This window comes from Branchiostoma lanceolatum, chromosome 4, assembly GCF_035083965.1.
Source record: "Branchiostoma lanceolatum isolate klBraLanc5 chromosome 4, klBraLanc5.hap2, whole genome shotgun sequence".
In the NCBI taxonomy this organism is placed as follows: Eukaryota; Metazoa; Chordata; class Leptocardii; order Amphioxiformes; family Branchiostomatidae; genus Branchiostoma; species Branchiostoma lanceolatum.
Genome location: NC_089725.1, coordinates 30,745,320 through 30,773,138, shown reverse-complemented (window position 1 = coordinate 30,773,138; position 27,819 = coordinate 30,745,320). Strand labels below are relative to the sequence as shown.

Genomic DNA, 27,819 nt, shown 5'->3' with positions numbered 1-27,819 from the left:
TGTCCTATAACAGAATATGTGCACTGGTACAGCTAAACTAGAAACTTAGGTACATGGAAACAATTTTGGGTGCACAACTTAATTTTGTCAGCTTAATCTAAATACAAACCTTAATGCCTCTCTTCAGAAGTTGAATGTGAAAGTCTACAGCCGACTTAAAAAATATTCAACAAGTGATAAAATAACAAAGGTTTTATCACTTTTTATTTACTTGAATGTCAAGACTATGGTGTATACGCACATCACTAGTGTAATACAAAATAAATTACAATAGTACCTTTACGTTCGTTACCCTACACAACTATCTATGTGCACCGATGAACCCACAGTCAATAGTTAGGTGCACAGCTCCTATTTTCTGTGCGTGCATGTTTACTATAGTATTTCCAGCCCTGTTCTATCATCTAGTTATATAGAATCCTTGAATTAGATTTCTTCCTATCTTCCCCAACAGCACAAACAAACAAACAAACAAACAAACAAACAAACAAAACAATCCTCACAGCTAATATCAACCCCTCAATCCCATTCCTTCAAAAACATACTTGTAATAAGTTGTACGAAATTCAAGTAAATATATACAAGTTGATAACTGCAAAAATTCTGTTACAGAATGTACTGTCTTCATCCTTAAGAGCAAATATCTGTAAGGATCAAACAAAAGTGCTCAGGATCAAAAAATAGACTCGGCTCTTATTTTTTACAGATTGAAATATTACTTGGCCCACAACCCCTCAAAATAGCCTAAAACCCATCGTTGCCACATAGCAATAAAACAAGAACGTAGCCTTCAGAACCATCTATTTGGTAGACAACACTAAGGTCCATACGCTAACAAAATAAGAATTCAAATTTTGCAAGAATTCATCTGATAGCCATTTTATGTATCTATATATGTTATACATTTCAAGCAGAATATTTTACTGACCGAGACTTATAGCTCCTCAAAGTTAGGCAAATATCCAAGTTATTTTCAGCCTTAAAACATCGTGTTGTTTTCAGGTTGCTCAAAGACTAAAATCTATCTGTACACATCAACCTCACACCTTTTTCGTACAAGTTTAGGCCGCATTGTGAGACAAGTACTATAACTATGCAAAATATGAGCCAAATCGATTTTTTGACCCTGGGCACTATTGTTCACTGTACAGACATTTGCTCTTAAGCTCATTTCACATATGATTTTGTATTCAAAATTTGTTAACACCCAAGGAACAGAGACATTACATTTTTTACGCAGCGTGTACGTAATAACATAATAAAATGTGCTAAGCAGAAAACTACTGGGAGTGTAGTATGGCAGTTGCAAAGTATAGTTCCAAATTTCATCATAGTTGACCTCAACTATGCTGAAATTAGAATACATCAGACTACATGAATGCCAATTGTGATGCTTTCGGACAAATTTGCGAAATTTTCTAGCTCTGCTACTGGACTAGTATTATATGTATCAGAACCACTTTAACGCTTTACTCCCTTGGAATGGCACAAAGATCAAAATCTTCAGCATTATTTGTAATCCCAGCTTTGCCTCTGGTGGATGGCAGAGCAGCGCCCTCTGGCAGTTTGAAGGTGAAGTGCTGCATGAGCGAGGTGAAGAACAGGAACAGCTCCATCCTGGCCAGCTGCTCTCCCAGACACGCACGGCGACCTGCAAACGGGTTCAAACGTCATAATAAAGACATGCGTTTAGGAATGTGTACCTAAAACCTGCCAGGGGTACTGGCAGTTTGCTTGGTTCGCCCAGGGGCTAAGGGTTCGAATCCTGTCAAGTCAACGATAATATGCCCTTGGGAATGTCGCTTTACACGACGTTCGTCAATCCACCCAGGTGTAAAAATGGGTGCCTTTGGCTGGGGTCGCAAAAAGCAGTGGAAATAGGGTGTTGGGTTCAGCTCTCCAATACCGTGCCAAAGACACATTGAATAACAACCAACATGAAATTTCCCTTTGTAAATAAAATAAATGATACTTGAGTTCAAGACTAATTTTCAAACTTACCCAGAGAGAATGGAATGAAGGTGTCGCCCTTCTTGAATTTCGAGTCGTCCAGAAATCTTTCGGGTTTGAAGACGTCGGGGTCGGGGTAGACCTCGGGATCGTGCAGAACCGCCCACAGGTTGGGAAACACGGCGGTGTCCTTCGGTATGTCGTATCCGAACAGGGTGGTGTCGTTGGACGTGTTGTGCAGGGCCCCGGTGGCAGCGATGGGGTTGATGCGCATGACTTCCGTGATGACCGCCTCCGTGTAGGGCAGCAGGCTACGATGGGAGATGGACGGAGTGACGTCATGTCCGATTGTGTTGTCGATCTCTTGATGTACCTTGTCGAGATATGCAACACGGAAAAACTTCAGAATAGATAAACCAAACACAAATAGTCTAAAGAAATATCTAACATGTGGAACCATAAACTGATTAACATATGAGTTACAAACTGTGACCCTATCCAAGATGTTTAAGTGACGCTCTGTCCGATGGTGCTGTCGATCTCTCGATGCACCTTGTCGAGATATGCAACACGGAAAAACTTCAGAATAGATGAACCAAACACAAATAGTCTAAAGAAATATCTAACATGTGGAACCATAAAACGATTAACATATGAGTTACAAACTGTGACCCCATCCAAGATGTTTAAGTGACGCTCTGTCCGATGGTGTTTTCGAACTCTCGGTGCACCTGGTCGAGATATGCAACACGGAAAAACGTCAGAACGGATAAACCAAACACAAATAGTCTAAAGACATCTTTAACATGTAGAACCCTATCCGAATGGTACCAATTAACATATCATGAGTTACAAACTGTTTAGTAGCAGCTGATTAAACACATGCGAAGCTAGACATATGGCACATGAGGTACACGACATGCACATTCAGTTTTATGATGTTATGTTATGTCCATGTTATATGAGGATTGTTAGTACTTGTAATTATGAGATGTTGTATGCTATGTTATGTTATGTTATGTTATGTTATGTTATGCTATGTTATGTAATGCTGTCCATGTTTTTCTGTGTTAATGTGTCACTCCTTGAAGAGTAGCTGTTCCATTAAAGCCCAGGTTACACATAGCCGAACATGGCTCCCGAACACCAGCCGACTCAGGTCGGCTGAAGTTCGGGAGCAGTCTGACCAGTTTTTGGGCCACGCCTGTCTTTGGCGCCGAACATGCGCCGATCATCTCCTAACCAGTACACGAATTGCTCCCGAATGAGCCCCGATTACTTTCTAGCCTACTCCCAACCATCCCGACCTCTAGCCGCAGACTGCCGAATCTCTCCTGACTAATCCCCGACCGAATGCAGACCCTCTCACGAATTGAAATGGACATATTCAGCAACTTTTAAAAGAGGGGCCATTTTCGTTTTTAATTAGAATAATCCATTCTTTTATGCTGTTAACATCACCGAGAGATCGAATTCGGATCATGGGTAGCTTTAATACTGCTTTCTGTGTTCTTCTTTGTTTTTGGTCGTGTGAAGGTCGGGGGTGATTCGCCCACGTTCCGATAGTAGTCACTTGGTTGAGAATTAGTTAGCAGAGACTTGTCTACGGCATTGGGGTGAGTTATGGGTAGGTTGGAAACTAGTTGGGAGTAAGTCAGTAGTGTTTCTGGCGTGAAGAAGGTTCTAATTTTACTGCTGACTCACTCCCGAATACCAGCCGAACACTAGTCGACCGCGCCGAACACCAGCCGAACACCAGCCGACCCATTTCAGACCCTCCGTCCAGAGCCGAATGTTTTGAAATTTTCAAAACATTCGGCTGGTGCAGCCGAACACCCGCCGACTCAGCCGAACGCCACCCGACTCAGCCGAACGCCACCCGACCTAGCTCCCGCATCACTCCCGAATCACTCTAACCATGGTCGGGGGACAGTCGGGAGGCCATGTTCGGCTATGTGTAACCTAGGCTTAATATGCGACAGCTATTACCCCAATTCCACTAGACGGCGATCGCGCTGCGCTCTCGCTGTGACCTTAATCGGATTTCAGTAACCCTTGATTTTACAATTGTAATATCATGCAGAACGTTAAAGTATGACTGTAAATACAACAAAATACACAAGGCGTAAAAATATTCGTTTTTTTATCTATGAAATTCGTTGTGCACTGTGAAATTTTAGGTCGCAGAGAGAGCGCGGCGAGAGCGCCGTCCCAGTGGAATAGGGGTTGAAAAAGTTCAAGCATCACGGACGTCTTGATAAGACGTATTGGGGTGGCGTCCGTCTCCATTTCTGTAGCCCTCGGGCCACACATTTGTGCAAGTCACTACAGCAGGGGGCTGGTCCGCTGGTAGTGATATGTGTTTAACTGAAATACTCTTTCCCAAAAGCTAGGAATGGGGTTGATAAACCAGCAAACCTTGTCTTGAACCTCAGGGTGACGCAGCATGTATAGTAGCGCCCATGTCAGAGTGCTCGACGTGGTCTCGGTTCCAGCGAGAAACAGGTCCCCGATCAGGTACTCCAGCTGTCTGTTCGTGAACTCGCCTCCTCCCTCTCCCTCCTGGTTCCTGATTAGATTTTAAATTAAACTATCAAAAAGTTACCTGTTGGGGGAAGATTATGTAACTACTGTATGTCAAAAGCGGTGGAAGACGAAATGCATTTTATCTCAAACTGTCCCTTCAATGATCGGGAAAGAAAAGAGCTTTTTAAGGAAGCCTCCAAAACTTACCACAATTTCCAAACGTTTACTGAAGAAAATAAAACTAGAACCTTGTTAACCTCCCAAAACCCACTCATTACAAAAAAAAGTGGGACACTTCGTCTTCCACTGCTTCCAAAAAAGAAGTCAAACCCAAAAAGCGTAGATTGTATTCCGTAGTAGTTTTTTAGAATAGCCATATGTTCTACTTGTCAACATTGTTAACTCACACTATCTGTACAGTATACCATTGCTATGTATTGTTTCATGTTGTAATTAGCCCACGGGCAAGAACTTGCAAATAGAATTATCATTGTGATTAAAATCAAGGAACCCACATATTATAGAAGAAGTCGGTAGATTTGTCTCCCACTGCCTCAAAGAAGAAGCCAACATAACATAACTAGATCGATGTATATTCCAAAATGTAAAAGTAAGTAGTTGACTGTAGCAGAAACTAGTCCTTAATAGCTCTTTCTCTGTACCATTACACCAATGTATTATGTACTTGCAATTATCCTTCGGGCATGTAACAGCAATAAACATTCATTACCTCATCTCCAGCAGAAACGTGTCGATGAAGTCGCGGATGTCGTTGGGGTCGAAGGTTGCCTTTTTTTTTAAATTCGAAGAAGAATCAAATAAATGAACAAAGACACAGTAGCGGCCTACTCAAGTAATGCACAACTTATATGCTAGCCGCAACTTGTACATTATGGAAAATAAAATGTTTAACAACACACTAAAACATGAATGACAGAAAAAAACTAGTTGAGCGTGAGTCCGACCCCCCAGCGGAAAAGACAGCAAAAGAACACATATACCTTAAAACGTTGGGTTGCTATGACATTGTCCCGAGCGGCTAACATAATTATAATAGAAGAACTATTGGAACTACCACGTAACAAATTAAAAGTTGTTTGCCGTTGTCAGAGAGGGTGTTGAAATTAACTATGTGCTCAAGGATCCGAGCACAGAACGACTAGAATCGCCATGACCTGGAAACCGAAAGGCACTCGTCCGAGAGGACGGCCTAAGGTCACCCTCAGGCGAACACTGCAAAACGACGGGAAGAAGCTGGGATTACATTCACTGGAGGAAATGGCAGTAGCGGCACAAGACCGCAACCTTTGGAGGAAGAGAATCCGAAGCCAAGTTGACCTATGTAACAAAGTTGCGGGAGGATCTAAGGTCTAAGGTAAGGTCAAGGCTCCTAGAAAGCTTGCCTTGTGTTCGGCGATGTCCTCCCGCATCGTCGCCATGCAGTTCTCCACATTCTCCTTCACCAATTTGATGGCCTTCTTCACTACAGGAATGTGGCGTGTCCATGGGAAGAAGTTTACCACAGCGCTCAGCTGCTGTTCGGCACCGAGGTTTTGATCGAAGGCCTCCATGATCTTCTCAAACTTCTTGTCCTCGTACTCAAAGCGCTTGCCAAGCACTATGGAACAGATGACGTTACCGACTGCGTTCTGTAGCAAGAGTCTGTAGCAAGAGCAAGAAGGCATGATGCAAACTTATCATTACAACTTCCTAAAGTCAGACTAGAAATCGGCCGTAGAAAATATGCATACAGAGGTGCAGAGTGGCCACGCCGGGCCTAACTTTTAAGAAGCTACTGAAACATCACTGCTGACCTCTGACCTCCTGACCCGGCCTGCCACATCGACTTTGATTCATGATATATGATTCTGATTGACGCTCGGCTGTGCATATATTGTTATTTGGGGTTGTCTTATTTCTTTCTTTATGTTATTCTCCGTGTTTACGTTATCCACAGGGAACGCTTGTTAAGCAGTGTGTTAAGCACTGAGCGCGCCTACCTTATATAAAGAAAAGAATTAAATAGATAGATAGATAACCTGATGTTAAAAGGGGTGTCTCCCTTCTTGAGGATTTCCTCCCGTAGCCCCTGTGATTCCTCGGCGATTTTCCCCTCCAGGCTCCGCTTCCCGAACCCGAAGTCCCGGAGGCCCATGATGGTGAACTTGCGCTGCTGCTTCCAGAATGGTCCGTAGGGAAGCATGATTATTCCTGGACAATGAGAACAAGAAATTGAAGATCTCACACCTAGTACCTGCTTAAGATAGCCTGACGAATCGCGCTCCTAGTGGCCAGTCGGTCCTGTAACCGCCATCCAGTAACCTCCGGCCGAGAGCTTGTGTAAATACAGGCTACTGCTTAAGATATTCAGAGTTTTTGTGACCTCTCTAAAATGGCATTAAACTTATCGTCTTCTATAATAGTTGATGTATAACAAGCTGGGTGCCCCAAACTGAGGTCATTCACCCGCTGTTATGATGATGATGATCCACTGTATTCTGCGGCTCGAAGGTTGTGGAAACAGTCTCTGGCTGCATTCAGTCTTTATCAGGCTATATACATGTATATATATATATATATATACCATACAACTTGCAGGATGGGAGTGTTGTCCCGTAATGCATCATATCAGTACCTTACAATACTGCTTAGGTGCTCAAAATTGCCAAGGTTCTACAATAACTACCTACATACCAATACATCAATTTAATGTTATGCCCCCCCTCGTGTGCAGATATGCGACTCAGGCAATTTAGCCCTTGACCGGTTTGCAAGGCTTAGTATGAATGGGGTCGTGTAACGACTAGTCTTTCATGATAAACAGATAATCAGATTTACCGTAGTCCATGAACCCCATCTGCTGAAAGGTGTACCAGGCGGGTCTGCTGGAGAAGTTCTCCCCTCCCCAGGGCCTCATGGATGACCGAGTAGCTGTTCAGTACGTTACAATCTAGTCTTTCATTGTAAACAGATACCACTTACCGTAATCCATGAACCCCATCTGCTGAAAGGTGTACCAGGCGGGTCTGCTGGAGAAGTCCTCCCCTTTCCTCCCCAGGGCCTCATGGATGGCCGAGTAGCTGTTCAGCACAACAATCTAGCCTTTCATTGTAAACAGATACCACTTACCGTAATCCATGAACCCCATCTGCTGAAAGGTGTACCAGGCGGGTCTGCTGGAGAAGTCCTCCCCTTTCCTCCCCAGGGCCTCATGGATGGCCGAGTAGCTGTTCAGCACAACAATCTAGCCTTTCATTGTAAACAGATACCACTTACCGTAATCCATGAACCCCATCTGCTGAAAGGTGTACCAGGCGGGTCTGCTGGAGAAGTCCTCCCCTTTCCTCCCCAGGGCTTCGTGGGTGGCCGAGTAGCTGTTCAGTACAACAATCTAGTCTTTCATGATAAACAGATACCACTTACCGTAGTCCATGAACCCCATCTGCTGAAACGTGTACCAGGCGGGTCTGCTGGAGAAGTCCTCCTCTCTCTTCCCCAGAGCCTCGTGGATGGCCGAGTAGCTGTTCAGTACGACGATCTAGTCTTTCATTGTGAACAGATACCACTTACCGTAGTCCATGAACCCCATCTGCTGAAAGGTGTACCAGGCGGGTCTGCTGGAGAAGTCCTCCCCTTTCCTCCCCAGGGCCTCGTGGATTGCCGAGTAGCTGTTCAGTACGTTACAATCTAGTCTTTCATTATAAACAGATACCACTTACCGTAGTCCATGAAGCCCATCTGCTGAAAGGTGTACCAGGTGGGTCTGCTGGAGAAGTCCTCCCCTTTCCTCCCCAGGGCCTCGTGGATGACTGAGTAGCTGTTCAGCACGACAATCCAGTCTTTCATGATAAACAGATACCACTTACCGTAGTCCATGAACCCCATCTGCTGAAACGTGTACCAGGCGGGTCTGCTGGAGAAGTCCTCCTCTCTCTTCCCCAGAGCCTCGTGGATGGCCGAGTAGCTGTTCAGTACGACGATCTAGTCTTTCATTGTGAACAGATACCACTTACCGTAGTCCATGAACCCCATCTGCTGAAAGGTGTACCAGGCGGGTCTGCTGGAGAAGTCCTCCCCTTTCCTCCCCAGGGCCTCGTGGATTGCCGAGTAGCTGTTCAGTACGTTACAATCTAGTCTTTCATTATAAACAGATACCACTTACCGTAGTCCATGAACCCCATCTGCTGAAAGGTGTACCAGGCGGGTCTGCTGGAGAAGTCCTCCCCTTTCCTCCCCAGGGCCTCGTGGATTGCCGAGTAGCTGTTCAGTACGTTACAATCTAGTCTTTCATTATAAACAGATACCACTTACCGTAGTCCATGAACCCCATCTGCTGAAAGGTGTACCAGCCGGGTCTGCTGGAGAAGTCCTCCCCTTTCCTCCCCAGGGCCTCGTGGATTGCCGAGTAGCTGTTCAGTACGTTACAATCTAGTCTTTCATTATAAACAGATACCACTTACCGTAGTCCATGAACCCCATCTGCTGAAAGGTGTACCAGGCGGGTCTGCTGGAGAAGTCCTCCCCTTTCCTCCCCAGGGCCTCGTGGATGGCCGAGTAGCTGTTCAGTACGTTACAATCTAGTCTTTCATTATAAACAGATACCACTTACCGTAGTCCAGGAACCCCATCTGCTGAAAGGTGTACCAGGCGGGTCTGCTGGAGAAGTCCTCCCCTTTCCTCCCCAGGGCCTCGTGGATGGCCGAGTAGCTGTTCAGCACGACAAGCTAGCATTTTATGATAAACAGATACCACTTACCGTGGTCCATGAAGCCCATCTGCTGAAAGGTGTACCAGGCGGGTCTGCTGGAGAAGTCCTCCCCTTTCCTCCCCAGGGCCTCGTGGATGGCCGAGTAGCTGTTCAGTACGTTACAATCTAGTCTTTCATTATAAACAGATACCACTTACCGTAGTCCAGGAACCCCATCTGCTGAAAGGTGTACCAGGCGGGTCTGCTGGAGAAGTCCTCCCCTTTCCTCCCCAGGGCCTCGTGGATGGCCGAGTAGCTGTTCAGCACGACAAGCTAGCATTTTATGATAAACAGATACCACTTACCGTAGTCCATGAAGCCCATCTGCTGAAAGGTGTACCAGGCGGGTCTGCTGGAGAAGTCCTCCCCTTTCCTCCCCAGGGCCTCGTGGATGGCCGAGTAGCTGTTCAGCACGACGATCTGCTGGCTCCCCAGTCGGAGGTACACCACAGGCCCGTACGTCTTTCCGAGTTCCGTCCAGGTCAGATGAGGAACCTAGATCAACAAGTGTACATGTGTTGATGAAGGTTAGACGTCCGGGTGATAAGATACGCCAAAAAAAGTTATCCATGTACATTGAGTAGGTGCATCTAGTTGCGTGAGTAATTATATTTGGCGTAAGTGTACATGTGGCAATGCAAAGGTATTGCCATAGCGAGAATTTCTGGATTTATTTCACTTCATGTGACAAAATGATAAACGTAGCACTCTTAATTCTGCCATTATATTTGTTCAAAGCACTTTAGAATCAGTAATGTGTCTGCAGTTTTAGGCTATTTCTACTCTATTGTGCTGTTTTATGTTGTGTTGTGGACTCGATCGAAGTTTTGCACCGGTAGAAGTGCACCCATGCATATCAAAATACTTCGAGGCCATGTTTGCATATATTTATGCTGCATTGGTTTCTATATGTCAGATCTGACTTAAGCCCCGGTTGCACATAGCCGAACCAAGGACCGAACATAGCTCCCGAACACTATTTAACTTAAGTTGGTGGTAGGTCGGGAGCAGTCTGACCAGTTTTGACCAAATTGACGTGTGGCCTAATTTTGACAATTTCAAAACATTCGGTCTGACCAGTTTTGACCTAGTTGACGTGTGGCCTAATTTTGACAATTTCAAAACATTCGGTCTGACCAGTTTTGACCTAGTTGACGTGTGGCCTAATTTTGACAATTTCAAAACATTCGGTCTGACCAGTTTTGACCTAGTTGACGTGTGGCCTAATTTTGAAAATTTCAAAACATTCGGTCTGACCAGTTTTGACCTAGTTGACGTGTGGCCTAATTTTGACAATTTCAAAACATTCGGTCTGATCAGTTTTGACCTAGTTGACGTGTGGCCTAATTTTGAAAATTTCAAAACATTCGGTCTGACCAGTTTTGACCTAGTTGACGTGTGGCCTAATTTTGACAATTTCAAAACATTCGGTCTGATCAGTTTTGACCTAGTTGACGTGTGGCCTAATTTTGAAAATTTCAAAACATTCGGTCTGACCAGTTTTGACCTAGTTGACGTGTGGCCTACTTTTGAAAATTTCAAAACATTCGGTCTGACCGGTTTTGACCTAGTTGACGTGTGGCCTACTTTTGAAAATTTCAAAACATTCGGTCTGACCAGTTTTGACCTAGTTGACGTGTGGCCTAATTTTGAAAATTTCAAAACATTCGGTTTGACCAGTTTTGACCTAGTTGACGTGTGGCCTAATTTTGAAAATTTCAAAACATTCGGTCTGACCAGTTTTGACCTAGTTGACGTGTGGCCTAATTTTGAAAATTTCAAAACATTCGGTCTGACCAGTTTTGACCTAGTTGACGTGTGGCCTAATTTTGAAAATTTCAAAACATTCGGTCTGACCAGTTTTGACCTAGTTGACGTGTGGCCTAATTTTGAAAATTTCAAAACATTCGGTCTGATCAGTTTTGATCATGACCTAGTTGACGTGTGGCCTAATGTTGAAAATTTCAAAACATTCGGTCTGACCAGTTTTGATCATGACCAAGTGTAGGTGTGGCCTAATTTTGACAATTTCAAAACAATCGCTCCCGAACCACTCCCAACCATGATTGGGGGGAGATCGGGGGGTCGCGTTCGGCTATGTGTCTTCGTCTTCTTCTTCTTAATGCCCTCTGAAAACCCCTACAGGGGTATCACTGACGGGGGGGGGGAGTGCGTGGACGGGTGGTTAATATGGCAGGGCGGTCGCTAGTCCGGCCCTTAAAGCCCTCAACGATGTGCCCCGGCAGTGAAAAAGAGAATCTTAAGCAGTGAGTAACCGTGACTTTATCAAATAGAAGTACCAACCCCGCCGCTTTGTGAACCACCTTTGAAGCCCCACACTTGGCAGTGCCCCCGGCCCTGTGGGGGTGGGGGTGTTGGGAGGTGTCGCGGTCAAGAGGTATATCTATCTATGTTGCCTTGGTTTCTGTATGTAATGTCTAACGTAGCAATTGGAAGAAAGCAGCAAACCCACCTTTGTGGCCATCTGCAACACGTTCCCCAGACCTGGCAGTCCCCACCGCCCCGGGGGGAGGTTGGGCGGTGCCCGGATCCGGAGGTATGTAACTGTTATTATTTATGAATGTTGCCTTGGTTTCTGTATGTAATGTCTAACGTAGCAAGTGGAAGAAAGTAGCAAACCCACCTTTGTGGCCATCTGCAACACGTTCCCCAGACCTGGCAGTCCCCACCGCCCCGGGGGGAGGTTGGGCGGTGCCCGGATCCGGAGGTATGTAACTGTTATTATTTATGAATGTTGCCTTGGTTTCTGTATGTAATGTCTAACGTAGCAAGTGGAAGAAAGCAGCAAACCCACCTTTGTGGCCATCTGCAACACGTTCCCCAGACCTGGCAGTCCCCACCGCCCCGGGGGGAGGTTGGGCGGTGCCCGGATCCGGAGGTATGTAACTGTTATTATTTATGAATGTTGCCATGGTTTCTATATGTAATGTCTGGCTTAGCGAGCAGAAAAAAGTAGCAAACCCACCTTTGTGGCCATCTGCAGCACGTTCCCCAGCCCCGGCAGCGCCCACGGCCCCGGGGGGAGGTTGGGCGGTGCCCGGGTCCTGAGGTATGTAACTTAATATCTATGTTGCCATGGGTCTTGCTTATCAAGTAAAAGTAGCAAACCCACCTTTGTGGCCATCTGCAGCACGTTCCCCAGCCCCGGCAGCGCCCACGGCCCCGGGGGGAGGTTGGGCGGTGCCCGGGTCCTGAGGTATGTAACTTAATATCTATGTTGCCATGGGTCTTGCTTATCAAGTAAAAGTAGCAAACCCACCTTTGTGGCCATCTGCAGCACGTTCCCGAGCCCCGGCAGTGCCCACGGCCCCGGGGGGAGGTTTGGAGCAGCCCGGGTCCGGAGGTACCAGTAGGCCAGCAGGAACACAAACCCCAGGATCACACACGTCTGGGCATTCAGGTACGTAAACAAGGCCGACACAGACATCTTTGTAACTTCAAAAAGTCTTAGCAACGACAGTAAAGAACTTGAAGGAGTTCTACATCGATGTGCCAGTGGTAAAACTTGGACGAAGGCACTTCCTTTCTGCACTGTCGAGTCACTAGTGCTTTTGTCTGTCTGTCTGTCACCCTGGCTAAAGCTGACCTCACCTGGGGATCACATGATCACCCCCTGAGGTCATTGACCTGTAGCCATAGAAGAGGCCACTATTGTGGTAGGGGAGAAAAAAAGTAGGGTTTCTTTTTAAAACATATGGCAACCTAGGCCCCGTAAAATCAAGGGGATTAGCCTGGGTGCCATTTATCACCCATATCATTATCATTCATATTTATTTATGTTTACATTAGTGGGTTTTTTGAAAACTTGTCTCCCAAACTTGCAAGCTTAAATTTGGGGCGGGGGTGGTGGGTGCAGTGATTGTAGCGTCCTCGAAAAGGAAACGGCCAACATCTAAACCTGACTATCTAGCACATTTGTTTAGTTAGCATTATAGTATATAATAGTAAAAGATACCAACAAACTAAGTAAGTGAGGAATAAAACAATAAGTTAACAGTCTACTAGTGAATTAATTTGCTAACACTCCTCTATCTAGTCAAATCACTAATTAGATTTAATGAGTTAGATGAGTGTTAGCTCATTAGTTCACTGGTAAGTGGTTAGAAAAACTTCTCTACTAGCGATTATGCCGATTGTTAGCACACTCAGATAAATGTATAGAGTATTGTCTGAAATACGTTTCTGAACTAAGAAGAATGGCCTAAATGATGTAGCTAGAGCTCAACATCGCAGTATTTCGTTCAAAACGTGCTCTTGTCAAGACATTTCAGGTCTTAGTTTCTTGCGTATAATAACGTGTTGATATTGTCAGGCCAGAGCTTTACCTCTCAAAATACCATGAGGTGACCTTCCATAACCTTTGGATGTATTTTTGTCACATCCTGCGCTCATCAATTTACAAAACAAGCCAGAATCAATCAAACAAAGTGTTCCTCTCATGCAATATCTAATTGGCGTTGTGAGACTACCGAAATCTCGCTGTTTCGCGAAAACGTACTTTGGATAACACTGTGTTTCGTCACCTCCTGCGCACATCATGAAAAAGTATGAAAAATATTTACCAGATTCAATACACTAATGCCTTGTTATTGGCGTTGGCGTGACGCTTTCATACTATTGTCAGCAAGAAGGGCAGATGAAAAATGAGTGATATTTACAGAAGACTGCGAGCAAAACATACCCACAAGGATGTGACATGACATGTCATGCTCTCTGTTGGTACAGCTGCAGACCGACATATTAATATTAATATCAAGATCAAAAGAATCTACGCGTTATACAGAAGATTAGACATTTCATCTTCCGACGCTTCAGAAGAAAATGTCAAACCCAACAAGTCCATACTAGAAATCATGTGCTAAAAAAACGAGTAGCCACACGTTATAAATTGTGCTCACTCTCTTTGTCTGCATCATGTTAGTACTTAACCTCTGGGCCAGGCCTTGCAATAAACATATTATCTCATCATATAAACACAATATTCCTCCAAAACGCCAGATCATTTTGAAAGTGTGAACGATCGAGGAACAGCACTCTAAAATTAGAGATGAATTACACAAGTCTTTAATAGTTAGATAAGTCCATGAGAGTATCAATAGCAACAATCTGTTCTTGTCACACGCTTGTCATACCGTATATGCAGCCTTTATGGAAACAGATATCCATCTAAAACGTCTAACCTTGGGTCAGAGGTGGCGACATGGTTGCTGACAAAACAGGCGCACCTGTCCCATAAGAATGCACATCATACGCACATCGCTGTTAACATGTTGACTGTCAACAGGCCAGAGCAACGTGCTGGCGCATACATCCTGGTGTAACCAGCTCCATAGAGCCTCCCTAACAGGCCCGGCTACGGCTGGCGTTTTTGTACTGCCTTTTATTGTAGACAATTGCCAACGGCGACTTTCTCTTGTCAAGAGAAAAAAAAACATGTGTGTTTTTGACACATCCTTCTCTTACTATAGCGTCACCGGGGCCCGGTCGGGCAGTTTGCGGGAACGAAAAGCATGCCATAAAAGACAACAAAGGACACAAAACGTGAAACTTAGTCATAACCATAAGTTGTATTTCTTGATGTATGATATGTAGTTTTATTTTTCGATCCAACAAACAGCCCGGCCGGGCCCCAGTTTGGAAAAGTGACCGTAGAATGAGCCAAAATTACCAGAACACACTGCTAGCAATAGAAAAACGGCATAACCCAAACGCTAGCGTAGCCGTAGCCGGCGCCTGTCATATAGACTATACGCTGCCCACGTCTGTTGATATGAAGTATCCTTGATGATAGGTACCGATAAGTGACGAAACCGTTAACGTGGGCCAATGGGAAGAGTCCTGACGTTCGGCTCATAACGGTTTGTGCGGGACACCCCGACAGAGCTCTTGTGGTCAGTGGCCATTACGGACCGGTGAGAAGACCGTGAGTTGTACTGGACACGACACGACACGACCTGACTGAGCGTTGGACCAACCTCGGTACCGACTGAAAAGCGTTATACCGGTGATTTTTTGCCAGACGGTAAGAAATGTTATCACATCCAGTACCCCGTACATTGAAGTTCTCTTGTGCACTCATCCGTGTTTTCCATTCTTAAAAGAAGTTTGAATTCTTGGATATAACTTCATGACGACACCGTTACTCTTGCGACGGGACATTAACGTTACATGTCACAGTTCCAACTTTTCGCCACTTAAGAAATTTGCGTGAGACGTCGCTTGCGCCCACCGTGAAACGTTGTTTTGAAGATACAGGGGATTAGATGTATCCGGTTCAGTCGACAAAACGCTATAAATACACGAGCTAAAAACGCACACGTATATGTCCGTTGTTAGACAGATTTCAGGGGAGACATTCAGGCCAGAATTCTTTGCTTCGTCTTAGTGATACGCTTTGAAAAAACGCTTTGTTACAGGCGAATCTTTCTTTATCTTTCTTTTACTGGCAAATCTGATGCTGAGATATCTAAATCGGATGACAATACACAAGCCAATAACGCACACGTATCTATCCATCGTTACGCAGATTTCACCACACATCAAGCATGCTGTGGAAACTGTTGCTGTCCACTTTGGTGATGTTCGTCGCCATCCGCGGGGCAGTCGGCCAAGGATTCCCGCCTGGCGGCGGGGACGGTCCCGACGTCTGGCCCCCACCCGGCGGTGACCCGACCATGCCGCCACCGCCGCCGGAACCCCAACCCGAGCCCGACCACAACGACAGCCCGACCCTGCCCAATGGCCCCGGCCCAGGTAAGTCCATCATTGCTTATTTTTATATTTTTCATTTCAGCTTCGTTACATTGAATTTCTTAACGATAGAAATGCAAGAAATGCGGCTGTAGCTATAAGAAACAGGAATATTCATTGACATTTTACCTGAATGTTTATTTGGATCCGGATTAACCACTCCTATTAATCGGAGATAGCAGACTTTGTGCGTGTAAAACATTTGCTTGTTTTTTTGTTAGGTAGTTGATTGGTTAGTTGACACATTGTGACATAAACAGCCTTTATTAGTTTAGGCGCAATATCCCAGTTTTGTACAGTTGGTACGATCTACGCAAGACCAGACTGATATGTTCGATAAGTGCGGTGTGATCTTTAACGTGTTCGAGGTGTTGCTCTCCTGTCCTTCTTTACGTCCGAGGGGACGTCCCCAAACGAAGCTAGGTACTCATCTTCACCTGAGTCGAGAGAGAAAATAGGTATAAAATTACCTTTCGTAAGGGCACAACGTAACATAGGTACCTGCCATTCGAACCCAGAACCTTTAGATTCTTAGTCAACAACTCAAACCAGAAGACTACTCTAGGTGTTTTTGTCGGGCTTTCTACTTTGTCATATATTTTTCTCTATAAACCCCTATAGAAAAAAACATGGCAAAGTAGAAAGCCCGACATAAACGCTTAAAAACACGTCAAAAAACAGCCGGAACCCTTCTTCTGCTTGGAGAGTACACAAGACCACTTTGCCACTTTTTCTAAACATATACGATTTTGAGTTGGTCCCCTGTGTGGGGGCGTCTGATGCGGGATATGTAGATATACAGTTAAAAGAAATAGCTGGCCTGAGGCCGAGTTAACATGGGATTTCACCACTTTGGGGATTTTGGAAGCAGGATAAATCACTGGAGTTTGGTGAATATACGTGTATTATAAACTCTTGCCCGAAGGCCGATTACAAGTTACATTAAGACAAATCTCCACATCTTCGGCTCTTTGCGTCTCGGGAGACGGTTGACAGCTTCGGCCAGTCAGTCGGCTTCAGTCAGAGGCAAATAAAGATCATGTAAATGGTGACAAATAAAACCATGCAACAACTAGTGGCTGCTTCATGTGTTTATGATACTCTTTCAATACAATTATGTGCAAACGATTGTCATAGCTGTAATTGGCTAAAGATTACGATTTTCGTGTTTGACAGTGCAATTATGTGAAAATTGGCGGTAATTTTGGTCACTAGTTGACTCGATGTAGGCTTGACGTCTTCTCTAAAAGGAATAAAAGACCAAAATGCGCATCATTTTATATAATACGTGTGTCCTGTGGTTCTAATAGTTTTCCTCCAAAGGAAAATGTAAAAAGAATGAATATTCTACAGTGGCTGCTTTGAATAATACGCAATTTTTAAGATGGTTTATATTGCATCGCGGTACCAGGTACTTTGGAAATCTGCTCCAAACATTTCCTTACGTACATCTACATGACAGATTATCCCATGGACACCTATTCAACATCTATGTAACAGTTCAACATCTATTTCACGTTCTGAAACCACAGCCTGCTCCGTGGACATCGTCTTCGTTGTCGACGAATCCTCCAGCATATCGAGCTCATGGTTCGACCGCGCCAAGGAATTCATGATCTACTTCCAAGGCTGCTTTTCACGGCTTCATGACGCCTGGGTGAGCCTCTATACTTAATACATAATAATGATAATAATCTTTATTGCATACTAGTATTTATTCCCCAGGAGGATAAATGCATAGGAGACCAAACACGGTGTAATGGATACGAGAGAATGAAATAATGATAGTAACGTTAACATTTGAGTCTAACATATATACCAAATAGTTTACAAATGTACTACCGTATATCTAAGTTCTAGTGGCTTCTACTCTCTTTTTAAATCACATGGCAATATGATTGCACACATCGTCCTTTCCATAAACATTAGTGCATGGCATCAAGTACTTAAAGGTATCCTATACTGTCAGGCTGAATTGATTTGAACAGAGGCTGGCGCTCGTTTTCATACAATACACAGTCTAGTAAGAAATGCATTTCATCTTCAATACGTGACAGAATTTACATAATCTATCTTTTAGAGGGGTACGGCCATGATTCTGCATGTCAGGGATGGTCGTTAGTACGAAGATTAGACTTATTATCATTTACATCGTAGCCCCTCCTCCAAAAGCATCTACTTTCGTTGACGTTGGCAATGGCTGACACGCCCCCGAAAACAAACGCATCCCTTCTATTCAATGGGTCACCAACTCACAACCCTGCTACAGATTTAAAAAAAAACCTCTTAGGAGCACTTCACTCATACATTGCAACATATAAAGGGTTTGATTACCCTAATGTTCCAGCTGATACACACACACACCTCCCCGTGTACTGCTTATTCCAAATATATTTGTATATATTTGTATATATTTGTAATGTGTTGGGCACGATATCTTCATTGTAGGGCACGACATATTCATTGATGCCTGGGGTTCCACAATATATTGCGTTGTTGCAATTTCAATAAAGACGAGTCCAAACACAACCTGGCACTTTTTAAACCATTTTCGATATTTTTCACACTTTTATTGATTGTGCAGGTACATTTTTGTGACTGATCTTACACTAACTTGTCTTGTTTACGTTTACTTTTCCGTTATCCATCCTGTCTCTTTATCTATGTTTAATTGTGTTTTTACTCAACATTATTGTTTTATATCTATATTCTTCTGTTTTTGAGGAGTGGAGTTGTCATAAGCACTGTGGTTTTTGGCCGATCCCCAATGAATATATGTGAATAAAATGATTAATCTTCCAAGCGAAGATAAGAATGGATAACATTATTTTCCTATCGATTATGACATAGGTTGGAGTTATTCCATACCACTGCGTGCCGAGGACATACCAACGTTTGAGCCCACCTTTCGGCACGTTCATGTTCGACCAGTTGAGTCAGAAGGGAGGCCTGAGCCGACCCGGAACGGCTATCCGCTTTATGAAGGACACGGTAAGTCCAACATGTCCAGAAATATTGTTTGTTGTTTGTTGTTTCTGTTTTATTTAGCCAGGGTGGCCCAACTCAGTGCACTACACTGCTTTGCAGTGGGGCCCTGGATAACACAATACAATCAGTACAAAACATAAGTCTAAAATACATATACACCGATACATACAAACTTTACAGAGCCATAATCCATTCTCGTAGTCCATATTCCGTTCCTATCGTAAGGTGAGGTCAGAGGTCAGTTCATTTGTTTCAACATCCTCTTAAACGTTACACTGTTTGGAGCATTTTTCATTGTTACTGATATTGATACTGATATTGATACTAATAACATTTTTTTTAGTTACAGAATGATCTTTATTGCATTTTCATGACCATATGGGCTAAATGTAGTAATCATATTATTATAAAAACAGGAAGAATATCATTACCTCTAGTTAAGCATGAAAGTCAAAAGCTGTAATTCTCTACTGATCATGAAGTGGATGGTTACTGGTTCGATGTTGGGTCTTTATGCTGCTATTTCCATTCAAACATTTGTTACTTTCCCAAGTGTAATGTAGCGACCAAGTGAAACTGCTGCGTTATAATCTTTACCACATCTACTCACTTACATGTGAAGCATACAATAAAAATTGTAGCACTTAGAATTTGTGATGGTTCACGTGTCTGTTTAGTCATTATTCCTTTCTTTATCTATTGACTCGTTTGTTTGCTTGCTTGTTTGTTTGTTTCTTACTTTCTCTGTTTAGTCCGATTTCCGTGACGGGGTCCCCCGAGCGGCGGTAGTCTTGACAGACGGACAAAGCGAAGATCCAGCTCAGGTAGGAAGAAATCTGTTAACAGCTGATCTGTTCAGCGCAACATCAGCAACAAGGTCACATGCCTGGGGGCCAAAATCAACCTTGACCTTTGTCTTACCAAGACCTGTCGACATACCACATATCATCACAATACATCCTGGGGTTCTTCAGTTATGCTGACTAGAAAAACACAAACACACACACACACACAGACACACACAGACACACCTAAAACAATATCTCCATTTTGCATGGAGATAATAATCGAAGATCACATACCTTCGTGAAAATATTTTCAGCTTTTTTTTAATGTCTTGTTTCACTCATTATTGCAAATTTCTCGCTGATTCAATTAGTGATTTTTCGCTCTCATAAGGACACTGACATGCATAATAAGAACTTAAAGACAGAAAGCCTATCCTGGGACCTTTCTGGGACCTTTGACCTACCTTCCCGGTGTCCCCAACGCGCCCAGCAAGAGGAAACCTGTATCTGTAGCTATGTAGCCCTTCGCCTTGTCAGTGAACCAGCTACACATGCATTTTGATTAAATAAATAATGTTATTGCAAATTCATTCCCGTAGGCTAATTGCATGTTGACAACAATGTCGAAGTACAAATGTAAAGTAAAAACATAATTAAGGCATACATGTGATACAAGATCATACCGTATTATATTGCTAGTCTACAATAAGTTTCTATGTCTATGTTTCTAATACGGGTTTGATTTCTTCTTTGAAAGCAGTGGGAAATAAAAAGTCCCACACTTTCAATGATGAGTGGGTTGGAAGATGAGTTTCTGCGTATTTCTTAATCTAGAAAAGCTATAATCTTCTTAGGTAATGGACATTGCGGCGCAAGCTGACGCGGCAAGGGCCGCCGGAATCGAACTGTACGCTGTGGGTGTCGGAGACCCGGTGGACTACCGTGCGCTCGAGGCCATCGGCGGGAGCTCCGACCACGTGTTCAGAAGCGACATGCCCTGCAAAGTCGCCTACCGTATACTGACGGACCTGTGCAAGTTGGCAGGTAAAAATCGTGGTTCAATATAGAAACCATAGAAGCATTTCCAAGGTGTGTCGTGGTAGTTCAACATGCAGGGAAGAATGTTCAAGGTATATTGTGCAGGTGTCCACTGATTTGGCTTCTTAGTGTCGAAATTACAAAAGTTGTGAGAGACTACCAATCAAAAATTTGCTACTGCCCTTGAAAAATACATGCACAACCCTGCAAATATAAAACTTGAGCATTGCTTTGGCTTGGGGTGTCAATTTCTGGCTTGAGGTCACAAGGCGACAGCCTCAGTGCTGCTATTTTTGTCCGTGGGCCTAGGATAGTCTCAAAGCAGTCTTGGGTAATGAAAAATGAGAGGTTGACATCTGCTATGCCTTATTTCCCTGTTTTTGCTTTTAGTGTTTGATCAGTGATGAAGAAAGAAAAAGTAACTAGATAGTTGAGTTTTGACTGGAATATGTCGTTGATGAACTGACTGATGTTATTTCAGGTTTACCCAAATATCAAACCATGTATATTAACTGACTGGTGTAACTTCAGGTGTACCGGGATGTGTGTCGTTTGAGGGGGACGCCATCCTGCCCCTGGGGTCCTCGTACCAGGTAAGGGATTGAACCTCTGGGTCACCTGAGGCTTGGTCATACCTCATTAAATTTGTGCTCGGATCCACACTGAATTGCCATCTCCCATTTGTCTTCTGTGTTCTGCGTTTAGATAAAAAAAAAACATTTAGGCGGTTTTCTGACTGGCTGACAGCTGGTTTGAGGGCACGCCTGCAAACGGGGAAATCTCACAGGTTATGCGTAGGAGACTAAGGTCGTTCATGATTTCGTGTGCGCATGCACATCGACATGTATTGTGGGAGATTTGTCAAAGGTGAAGGCCCATGAGACATAAGCAAAACACGTCTGGACGTTTTTATGCAAATCAAGACGATGGTTGATACGAGAACTTTTTAACAAGTCAGGGAACTTTACCTTTGACCCTGCGCACGCGCACGCTGAATCGAGAACGGCCTTATAGGTCGCCGTTAAGGTTCTGTGTTCATGGCTACCATCTCCTTTGCTACAGCCGGAGACAGAGGGGTGCATAACTTGCGGCTGCTCGGACGATGGGCAAATGGTTTGCTCGGGCGTGGGCTGTGCGCTGAGGAACCCGCCCTGTGAGAACCCAGTGAACATCGCAGGCCGGTGCTGCCCTGAATGTGCTGATGACGATGGAGGTTAGCTCTGAAAATAAGATAACTCTTTGACATCTTTGAAATCTTTATTCGACATACTACGCTCGCAGACTCTAAATGATAGAGTCTGAATTAAAATGGTATTTACAAATGTACAGCATTGAGCACTTGTATTTTAACACATTGCTTATAAGCGAATATTTAAAACTTCTCAACTCGAGAAATTCCGCGAATCTGTCCGCACTGTAGGCGTGAACCGCGCTAACTTACTTAGACTTAGGTCCTCTCGAAACTAGAGGTACATCGGCTAGCAAGCTCAGGGTAACAGAAACGTGATAAAGGGGATATAAACTCAGTCGCGTTTGGGGGGATAGAAACCCAGTCACCTTTGGGACCGCATTCTCCACGATGCAGCAGCGACACCTAGCTGCAGCGCGACGTAGAAGCAGTCAGCAGTATTGCCCAGACCAAGGTTACGAGCGGTCACAAAAACGTTGCCTAGTATAATGTTTACAAAGAACTTTATCATCAAAAAGATTCTTCATTGTTCTTGCCAAGTCAATCGTAGTTGGAAGGAGTACGACATTTTGAGTTTTGACTGGAATATTAAACCGCATTTGGTGATTAACTTGCTGACGTCATTTCAGTTCCGGAGGGCTGTCAGTACAAGGACGCCATCATTCCCGTGGGGGAAGAGTACAAGGTAAGAGCTTGAACTGAAATCTATCCGTAAAACCTAGCGTAATAGTGATCACCTGACCAATGTGACCAAGTACCACCTTACCAATGTGACCACTTTTTGGTGGTTCCTAAGATAATTTTCCCCCACTGACACAAGCACTATAAGAATCCAGCCTACAGTGACGGCATTTCCACATGGACCAGATTTTATCGGTCTACTGAGTTGTCTCCTTGCGCAGTTCTGACATTGGCTCAATTTACATACTCGTTTTGAGTCGACTTGGAGCCACGCAGACTTCAAGTCGACTGAGTGACTTGGAGTCGACTAAAAAACGCCTGTGTAAACTGAGCCTGCATCTCCCCTCTACAGCCGAACGACTGCACGACGTGCACCTGTCCAGCCGCCGGAGCGGAGCCGGAGTGCATCAGCATGGCCTGCATAGCTCTGTACTGCCCCAACCCCGTGAAGATCGTGGGGCAGTGCTGCCCGGTCTGCGGTGGCTGCCAGTACGGCGACGTCGTCATCCCCGTGGGGTCAACTTATCAGGTGAGACCTGGGACTGACAGAATGGTGCGATCTGCATATTGTACATTTACTAATGTTCATTCAGTCAACCAGATGACCAGACTGGCGGAAGACCGGCAGCGGTGCAGAGCCTTCACAGAAACCTATACTGCCCCGACGGCTGACTAAGCTATGGGAGAGAGTGAGAGTGAGAGTGAGTGAGTGAGTGAGTGAGTGAGTGAGTGAGTGAATGTTCATTCACCGGGTGAGAGCTATTTCTGACTGATTGACAGGCTCTTGTACGAAGGACAAAGTGTCGTACATTCCTTGACAAAGACAGCGACTGTTTGAGTCTGAATCTGACTTCTGGTGACCACCTCTACATAAGTACCACCTGCCCAATGTGACAACTTTTTGTTGGTCCCGAAGATAATTTTCCCCACTGACACAATCATTACGAATCCAGCCTATAGTGACGTATAGTATTCTATCGGTCCACTTATTAGTTGTCCTCTTGGGCAGTTCTGATATTGGACATTGGCCTAATGTACACACGCGTTCTAAATCGACTTAGAGCCCAAAACTCAGCGACTTGGAGTAGACTAAAAACGCGTGTGTAAATTTGGCCGGTGTCTTCCTTCTGTGGAGCTGTTTGTTTGAGTCCAGTTCTCTACAGCATCTGAGGAATGAGAAGTTGGACGTAGTCTTTAGTGTTTTGTTCATGACTACCTCCTGCTCTACAGCCGGATCCCTGCACGCATTGTTCCTGTGAGGTCGCCGGAGCGCGGCCGCTGTGCGCCGTCCAGGACTGCGCGGCCCCGCCCTGCGCCAACCCGGTGCACGTCCCGGGACAGTGCTGCCCCGTCTGCCACAACATCGGCTGTGAGCACGAGCACGGACTCATTCTGCCCGGCAAAGATTACAAGGTGAGAGAGCTAGGACTGACATCTGTCCGTCAAGCCTACATAATTATGGACTTAGCTATTCTAGTACCGCAGTTCTGTACTTAGCTATCCCAGTACTCAAGTTCTGTACTTAGCTATCCCAGTGACACAGATCTGAATTCTTCAATTGGTATAAACGTCAGTTTGCAAGACACACCAGCTTCGGGGGAACGCGGCGGCGACTAGTTATATCACAAAAAGTGCTGTTCAAATCTACTGAAGAGGTCCTTCTAGTAGATCTGTCTATCAGGAATGGTTTCAAAGCTGTCATTGAAAGGACCAGAAATCATAACTTACAACTGCAAGTGCAGTGAACTTCTTTCCCTTTTTCTGTTTGGTAAGAGCTAGCAATTTACCACCCTTTTGTCCTACTAACGATCTTACGCTAATGATGATACTTCACCTATCGGCCCTGCCCTACAGGTGGATGCCTGCATGACCTGTACCTGCCCGCTTCCCGGAGAGGAGCCGATGTGCTACACCCCAGGCTGCATGCCCCCGGAGTGTGACGCACCCGTGCAGGTCGCAGGGCAGTGCTGCCCAGTCTGTGACGGTTAGCTTGCTTGTTTTTACCTAAGAGAGCTTTGCAACAGAACTGAGTCAGCTTACAGATGTGATTTTTGTGGCAGAGACTGCCATTCTCGTATAGGGCTGTTTAGCCATAGTCGATGCTGTAGGGCTGTTGTGAATTAGGATTTTACCATGGTCAACACTGACCGACGGAGGCCATATGTTTTACCTATCAACGTTATGACAACGTAACACAGTGGCAAAACATTTAGGCAAGAAGGGCAAATCCAGAAAGTTCCACTTAACTTCTAAAACTTTTTCTCCCGACTAGTTTTGGCTGAAGAAATGTTGGACAAAAAATTGGTGTCTGTGGAACTGCAGTCGTCTTTAAAATGATTTTTGCTTTCGTGGTGGTTATTAAAATGTAATCGAGCAGGAAGGCGTGTAGGAATTGTTGAAATTATTTTGTACATGGATTGAGCAAAGAAAGAGGGTAATAGAGTTTGGGACCTCAAAGATTTTAAACCATCCTGGTGATCAACTTAATGACGTTGTTACTCACTTTCGTTAAGTTGATACGCATTACTTCGGTCATATCTTATTTCTGTTACGTTTGTTCAGAAACTTGATTAAGTTTGTCATTGTCTATGTCTATTTTTATTTAGTTTTTCTGTGGCACTGTAAAATAAGTCTATGTACTTGAGTGTAGTGCCACTATGTCCATGTCCATGTGTATCTTGTTTTCTTGTTTTCTGAATAAAAAAGAATAAAAAAACTTAATGACGTCATTTCAGCTCCGGACGGTTGTCTCCATGAGGACGATTTCGTCATCATTCCTGTGGGGGCCAGGATCCCGGTAAGTTCGTCTGACGTTTGTCTGTTGAACCTGTCATGTGGGGTTAAAATTCTCGATTATAGGCAATTACATATGATCGATAGATAGATTCAACTTTATTCTAGGGGGGGAAGATATCCCTTACTCTATACGAATAGGTCAATATATCAAAGAATGTCTAGATTTTAGAACCAATTGTGTAAACGATACGTTGGACTCAATTGATTTACTCATATCTATTTATGTACTTCTATATATAAGTTAACTCATTTGTATCCACTTGACTGTTTGTGCGTATAGATGTATTAGACCTTACGAAAGTCGCTGTACTTTTGTTGTGTCAATAAAGATTTCATATGATCTCAGGGGGTGTCCCTGTGGTGCAGTGGTCTGCACTTCTGTTGCTAGCCACATCTGGTTCAAATTACTTGGACCAGAAGGCTCGGGTTCAAGCCCCGGGTAGGACACCTGTGGACAAGAGGCGCATTAAGTCAGACCAAAGACTTTAGAAAAATGATACATACTTCTGAAACAGTATGGAAGTTAAACACACTCCACTGCCAGTGGACTAGCCCCCTGCTGCAGTGATTGCACCACAGTGTGGCCCAGGGCTATGAAACGGAGATGGGCACCGCGCTATACACCTTATGGTGTGGGAGGATTTTAACTAAATGATCTCAGGAGATCGAGTGAACTTTTGTAACGGTCCCTGGCTGGCTGTGGATTCAACTCAGTGCTGCTAAATGTACTTCGGTAGGCGAGGTGGGGGGGGGGGCTTGTGTTCTGTGATGATTCTTCTAGTAATTCTAGAGGGTGTAAAGCTTTCATTTTGGGGGAAAAGACGTGAATTTGGGTATGCTGGAATACTATGCCTTCTTAGTCTTTGTAGATACAACTTGAACTAGTATACATGTACAGAACTTGTTTCAAGATTCTGAAGTCTTTATTTGTTATTACTTTCAACCTTACAGCAACAGGATCCCTGCGTCGTCTGCACCTGCCCCTTTGCCGGAGGGAAGCCCATTTGCGAGCGCTTACCCTGCCCAGCCATTGCCTGCCCCAACGCTGTTTACCTCGCGGGGGTGTGCTGCCCGGTCTGCAACATGTAGGATCATCTCTGCCTCGGCTACAGGTCCGAAGGTCCGGGATCTGGGATCACGATTCTGTAGCCTGTAACTAGATGTAGATCAACGTGTGGCGTTTTGGAATCTCTTATCTTGCCTTTGTAATCTATAACTAGATCGACTATGGGATAATCTTTTAGTCAGCGGGTTTAGGGTACGGGTACGTCATTTGTGATCGTATCCTTGTAATCTACAACTAGACCGTGCTTTGCGAATATCCGACGGTATTGAGTCTTCTATAGCGTTATCAATTTATATGCGAATGAAAATTTGATGGTCATATTCGCGTCTGCAAGAGTACTTGTAAGGGCACCAAGATATTGTCTTCTTCATGTTTACGTGAACAAAAGCAATACTGTTCCATTCGGAGGTCCATTCCTCCCTTTTTAAATCCTATTTTCTGTCCTCTTTCAGGTAACTCAGTGATTAAGTGGGAACGAGGCGGCCTGTCTGGAATGACAGCGGCGAATTGTCAAAGGTTTCCCCGAATAAAATTATCTGCAGCAGATCTGTTGTGGCTCAGCTCGTCTTTTTTGGCCCACGTCTCCGCTAGCTTCACAGAGCCTGGAACTAAACAGGATGACAACGCATAGAACATAACGAAACCAACAACAGTAGGAATGTTTATCTCAAGGGGAGCCGGCACAGGAAACTTACACATAGTAATATCAGATCTGTTGTGGCTCAGCTCGTCTTTTTCGGCCCACGTCTCCGCTAGCTTCACAGAGCCTGGAACTAAACAGGATGACACTGAGACTCAACGCATAGAACATAACGAAACCAACAACAGTAGGAATGTTTATCTCGAGGGGAGCCGGTACAGGAAACTTACACATAGTAATAGTTATGACGGAATAAATCAAAAGACCTTACCTTGCAACTATAAACCGGCATCATTTTATGCATCCCGACAGGGGTTGATGCATTTGCAATTGTTGGATCAACTTTACCCGTTCAACATCGAATACAATACGATTCATTTAGATCAAGTTAGCAAAATATATATCAATGACTATATCCATTGTCAAAGATTAAGCTCATCATGAAAAAACACTTTCCAACAAACCATTTAAAGACTGAATGAAATTCAGAGTACTCCTAATTATAAATTTTAGACATTCATCGATGATATTAATGGGCGACTTCTTATATATTTGCAACAGATGAAGATAACCCACCCGCATCCTTAAATTTATAAAGCACCTATGGAGAAATTTCTTTAAAACCCCAGTAAAACTATA

At 44.3% G+C, this 27,819-nt stretch overlaps 2 protein-coding genes across 2 annotated transcripts; one reads left to right on the top strand and one right to left on the bottom strand.

Moving 5' to 3' along the window:
• Positions 1 to 155: 155 nt before the first annotated feature.
• Positions 156 to 12,671, bottom strand: LOC136432050 (uncharacterized). The gene is made up of 18 exons (XM_066423069.1): positions 12,504 to 12,671; positions 12,357 to 12,435; positions 12,210 to 12,301; positions 9,522 to 9,718; positions 9,375 to 9,479; positions 9,226 to 9,330; positions 9,079 to 9,183; positions 8,930 to 9,034; positions 8,781 to 8,885; positions 8,632 to 8,736; positions 8,483 to 8,587; positions 8,196 to 8,440; positions 6,516 to 6,687; positions 5,875 to 6,138; positions 5,207 to 5,260; positions 4,369 to 4,519; positions 2,002 to 2,560; positions 156 to 1,651 (listed from the first exon to the last, which is right to left on the bottom strand). The coding sequence occupies exons 1-18, from the start codon at positions 12,669 to 12,671 to the stop codon at positions 1,470 to 1,472; spliced, it is 2,898 nt and encodes a 965-aa protein (XP_066279166.1). The 3' UTR covers positions 156 to 1,469.
• A 2,423-nt stretch (positions 12,672 to 15,094) lies between these two features.
• LOC136433999 (kielin/chordin-like protein) lies at positions 15,095 to 27,086 on the top strand. Its single transcript, XM_066426645.1, has 15 exons — positions 15,095 to 15,266; positions 15,771 to 15,997; positions 17,527 to 17,651; positions 18,845 to 18,985; positions 19,735 to 19,806; positions 20,625 to 20,814; positions 21,340 to 21,401; positions 21,871 to 22,021; positions 22,627 to 22,682; positions 23,031 to 23,207; positions 23,909 to 24,091; positions 24,533 to 24,662; positions 25,414 to 25,475; positions 26,426 to 26,594; positions 26,993 to 27,086. The coding sequence occupies exons 2-14, from the start codon at positions 15,790 to 15,792 to the stop codon at positions 26,561 to 26,563; spliced, it is 1,695 nt and encodes a 564-aa protein (XP_066282742.1). The 5' UTR covers positions 15,095 to 15,266; positions 15,771 to 15,789; the 3' UTR covers positions 26,564 to 26,594; positions 26,993 to 27,086.
• The last annotated feature ends 733 nt before the right edge of the window (positions 27,087 to 27,819 follow it).

Excerpts from the sequence above, each read along its gene's own strand:
- LOC136432050 (XM_066423069.1), bottom strand. The coding sequence starts at position 12,671 with ATGTCTGTGTCGGCCTTGTTTACGTACCTGAATGCCCAGACGTGTGTG. Across the intron at positions 9,480-9,521 it reads TTCATGGACTACGGTAAGTG|CTACTCGGCCATCCACGAGG; the intron begins GTATCTGTTTAT and ends CGTGCTGAACAG. Across the intron at positions 8,441-8,482 it reads TTCATGGACTACGGTAAGTG|CTACTCGGCCATCCACGAGG; the intron begins GTATCTGTTCAC and ends CGTACTGAACAG.
- LOC136433999 (XM_066426645.1), top strand. The coding sequence starts at position 15,790 with ATGCTGTGGAAACTGTTGCTGTCCACTTTGGTGATGTTCGTCGCCATC. Across the intron at positions 19,807-20,624 it reads AAAGCGAAGATCCAGCTCAG|GTAATGGACATTGCGGCGCA; the intron begins GTAGGAAGAAAT and ends TAATCTTCTTAG. Across the intron at positions 22,683-23,030 it reads CCGTGGGGGAAGAGTACAAG|CCGAACGACTGCACGACGTG; the intron begins GTAAGAGCTTGA and ends TCCCCTCTACAG.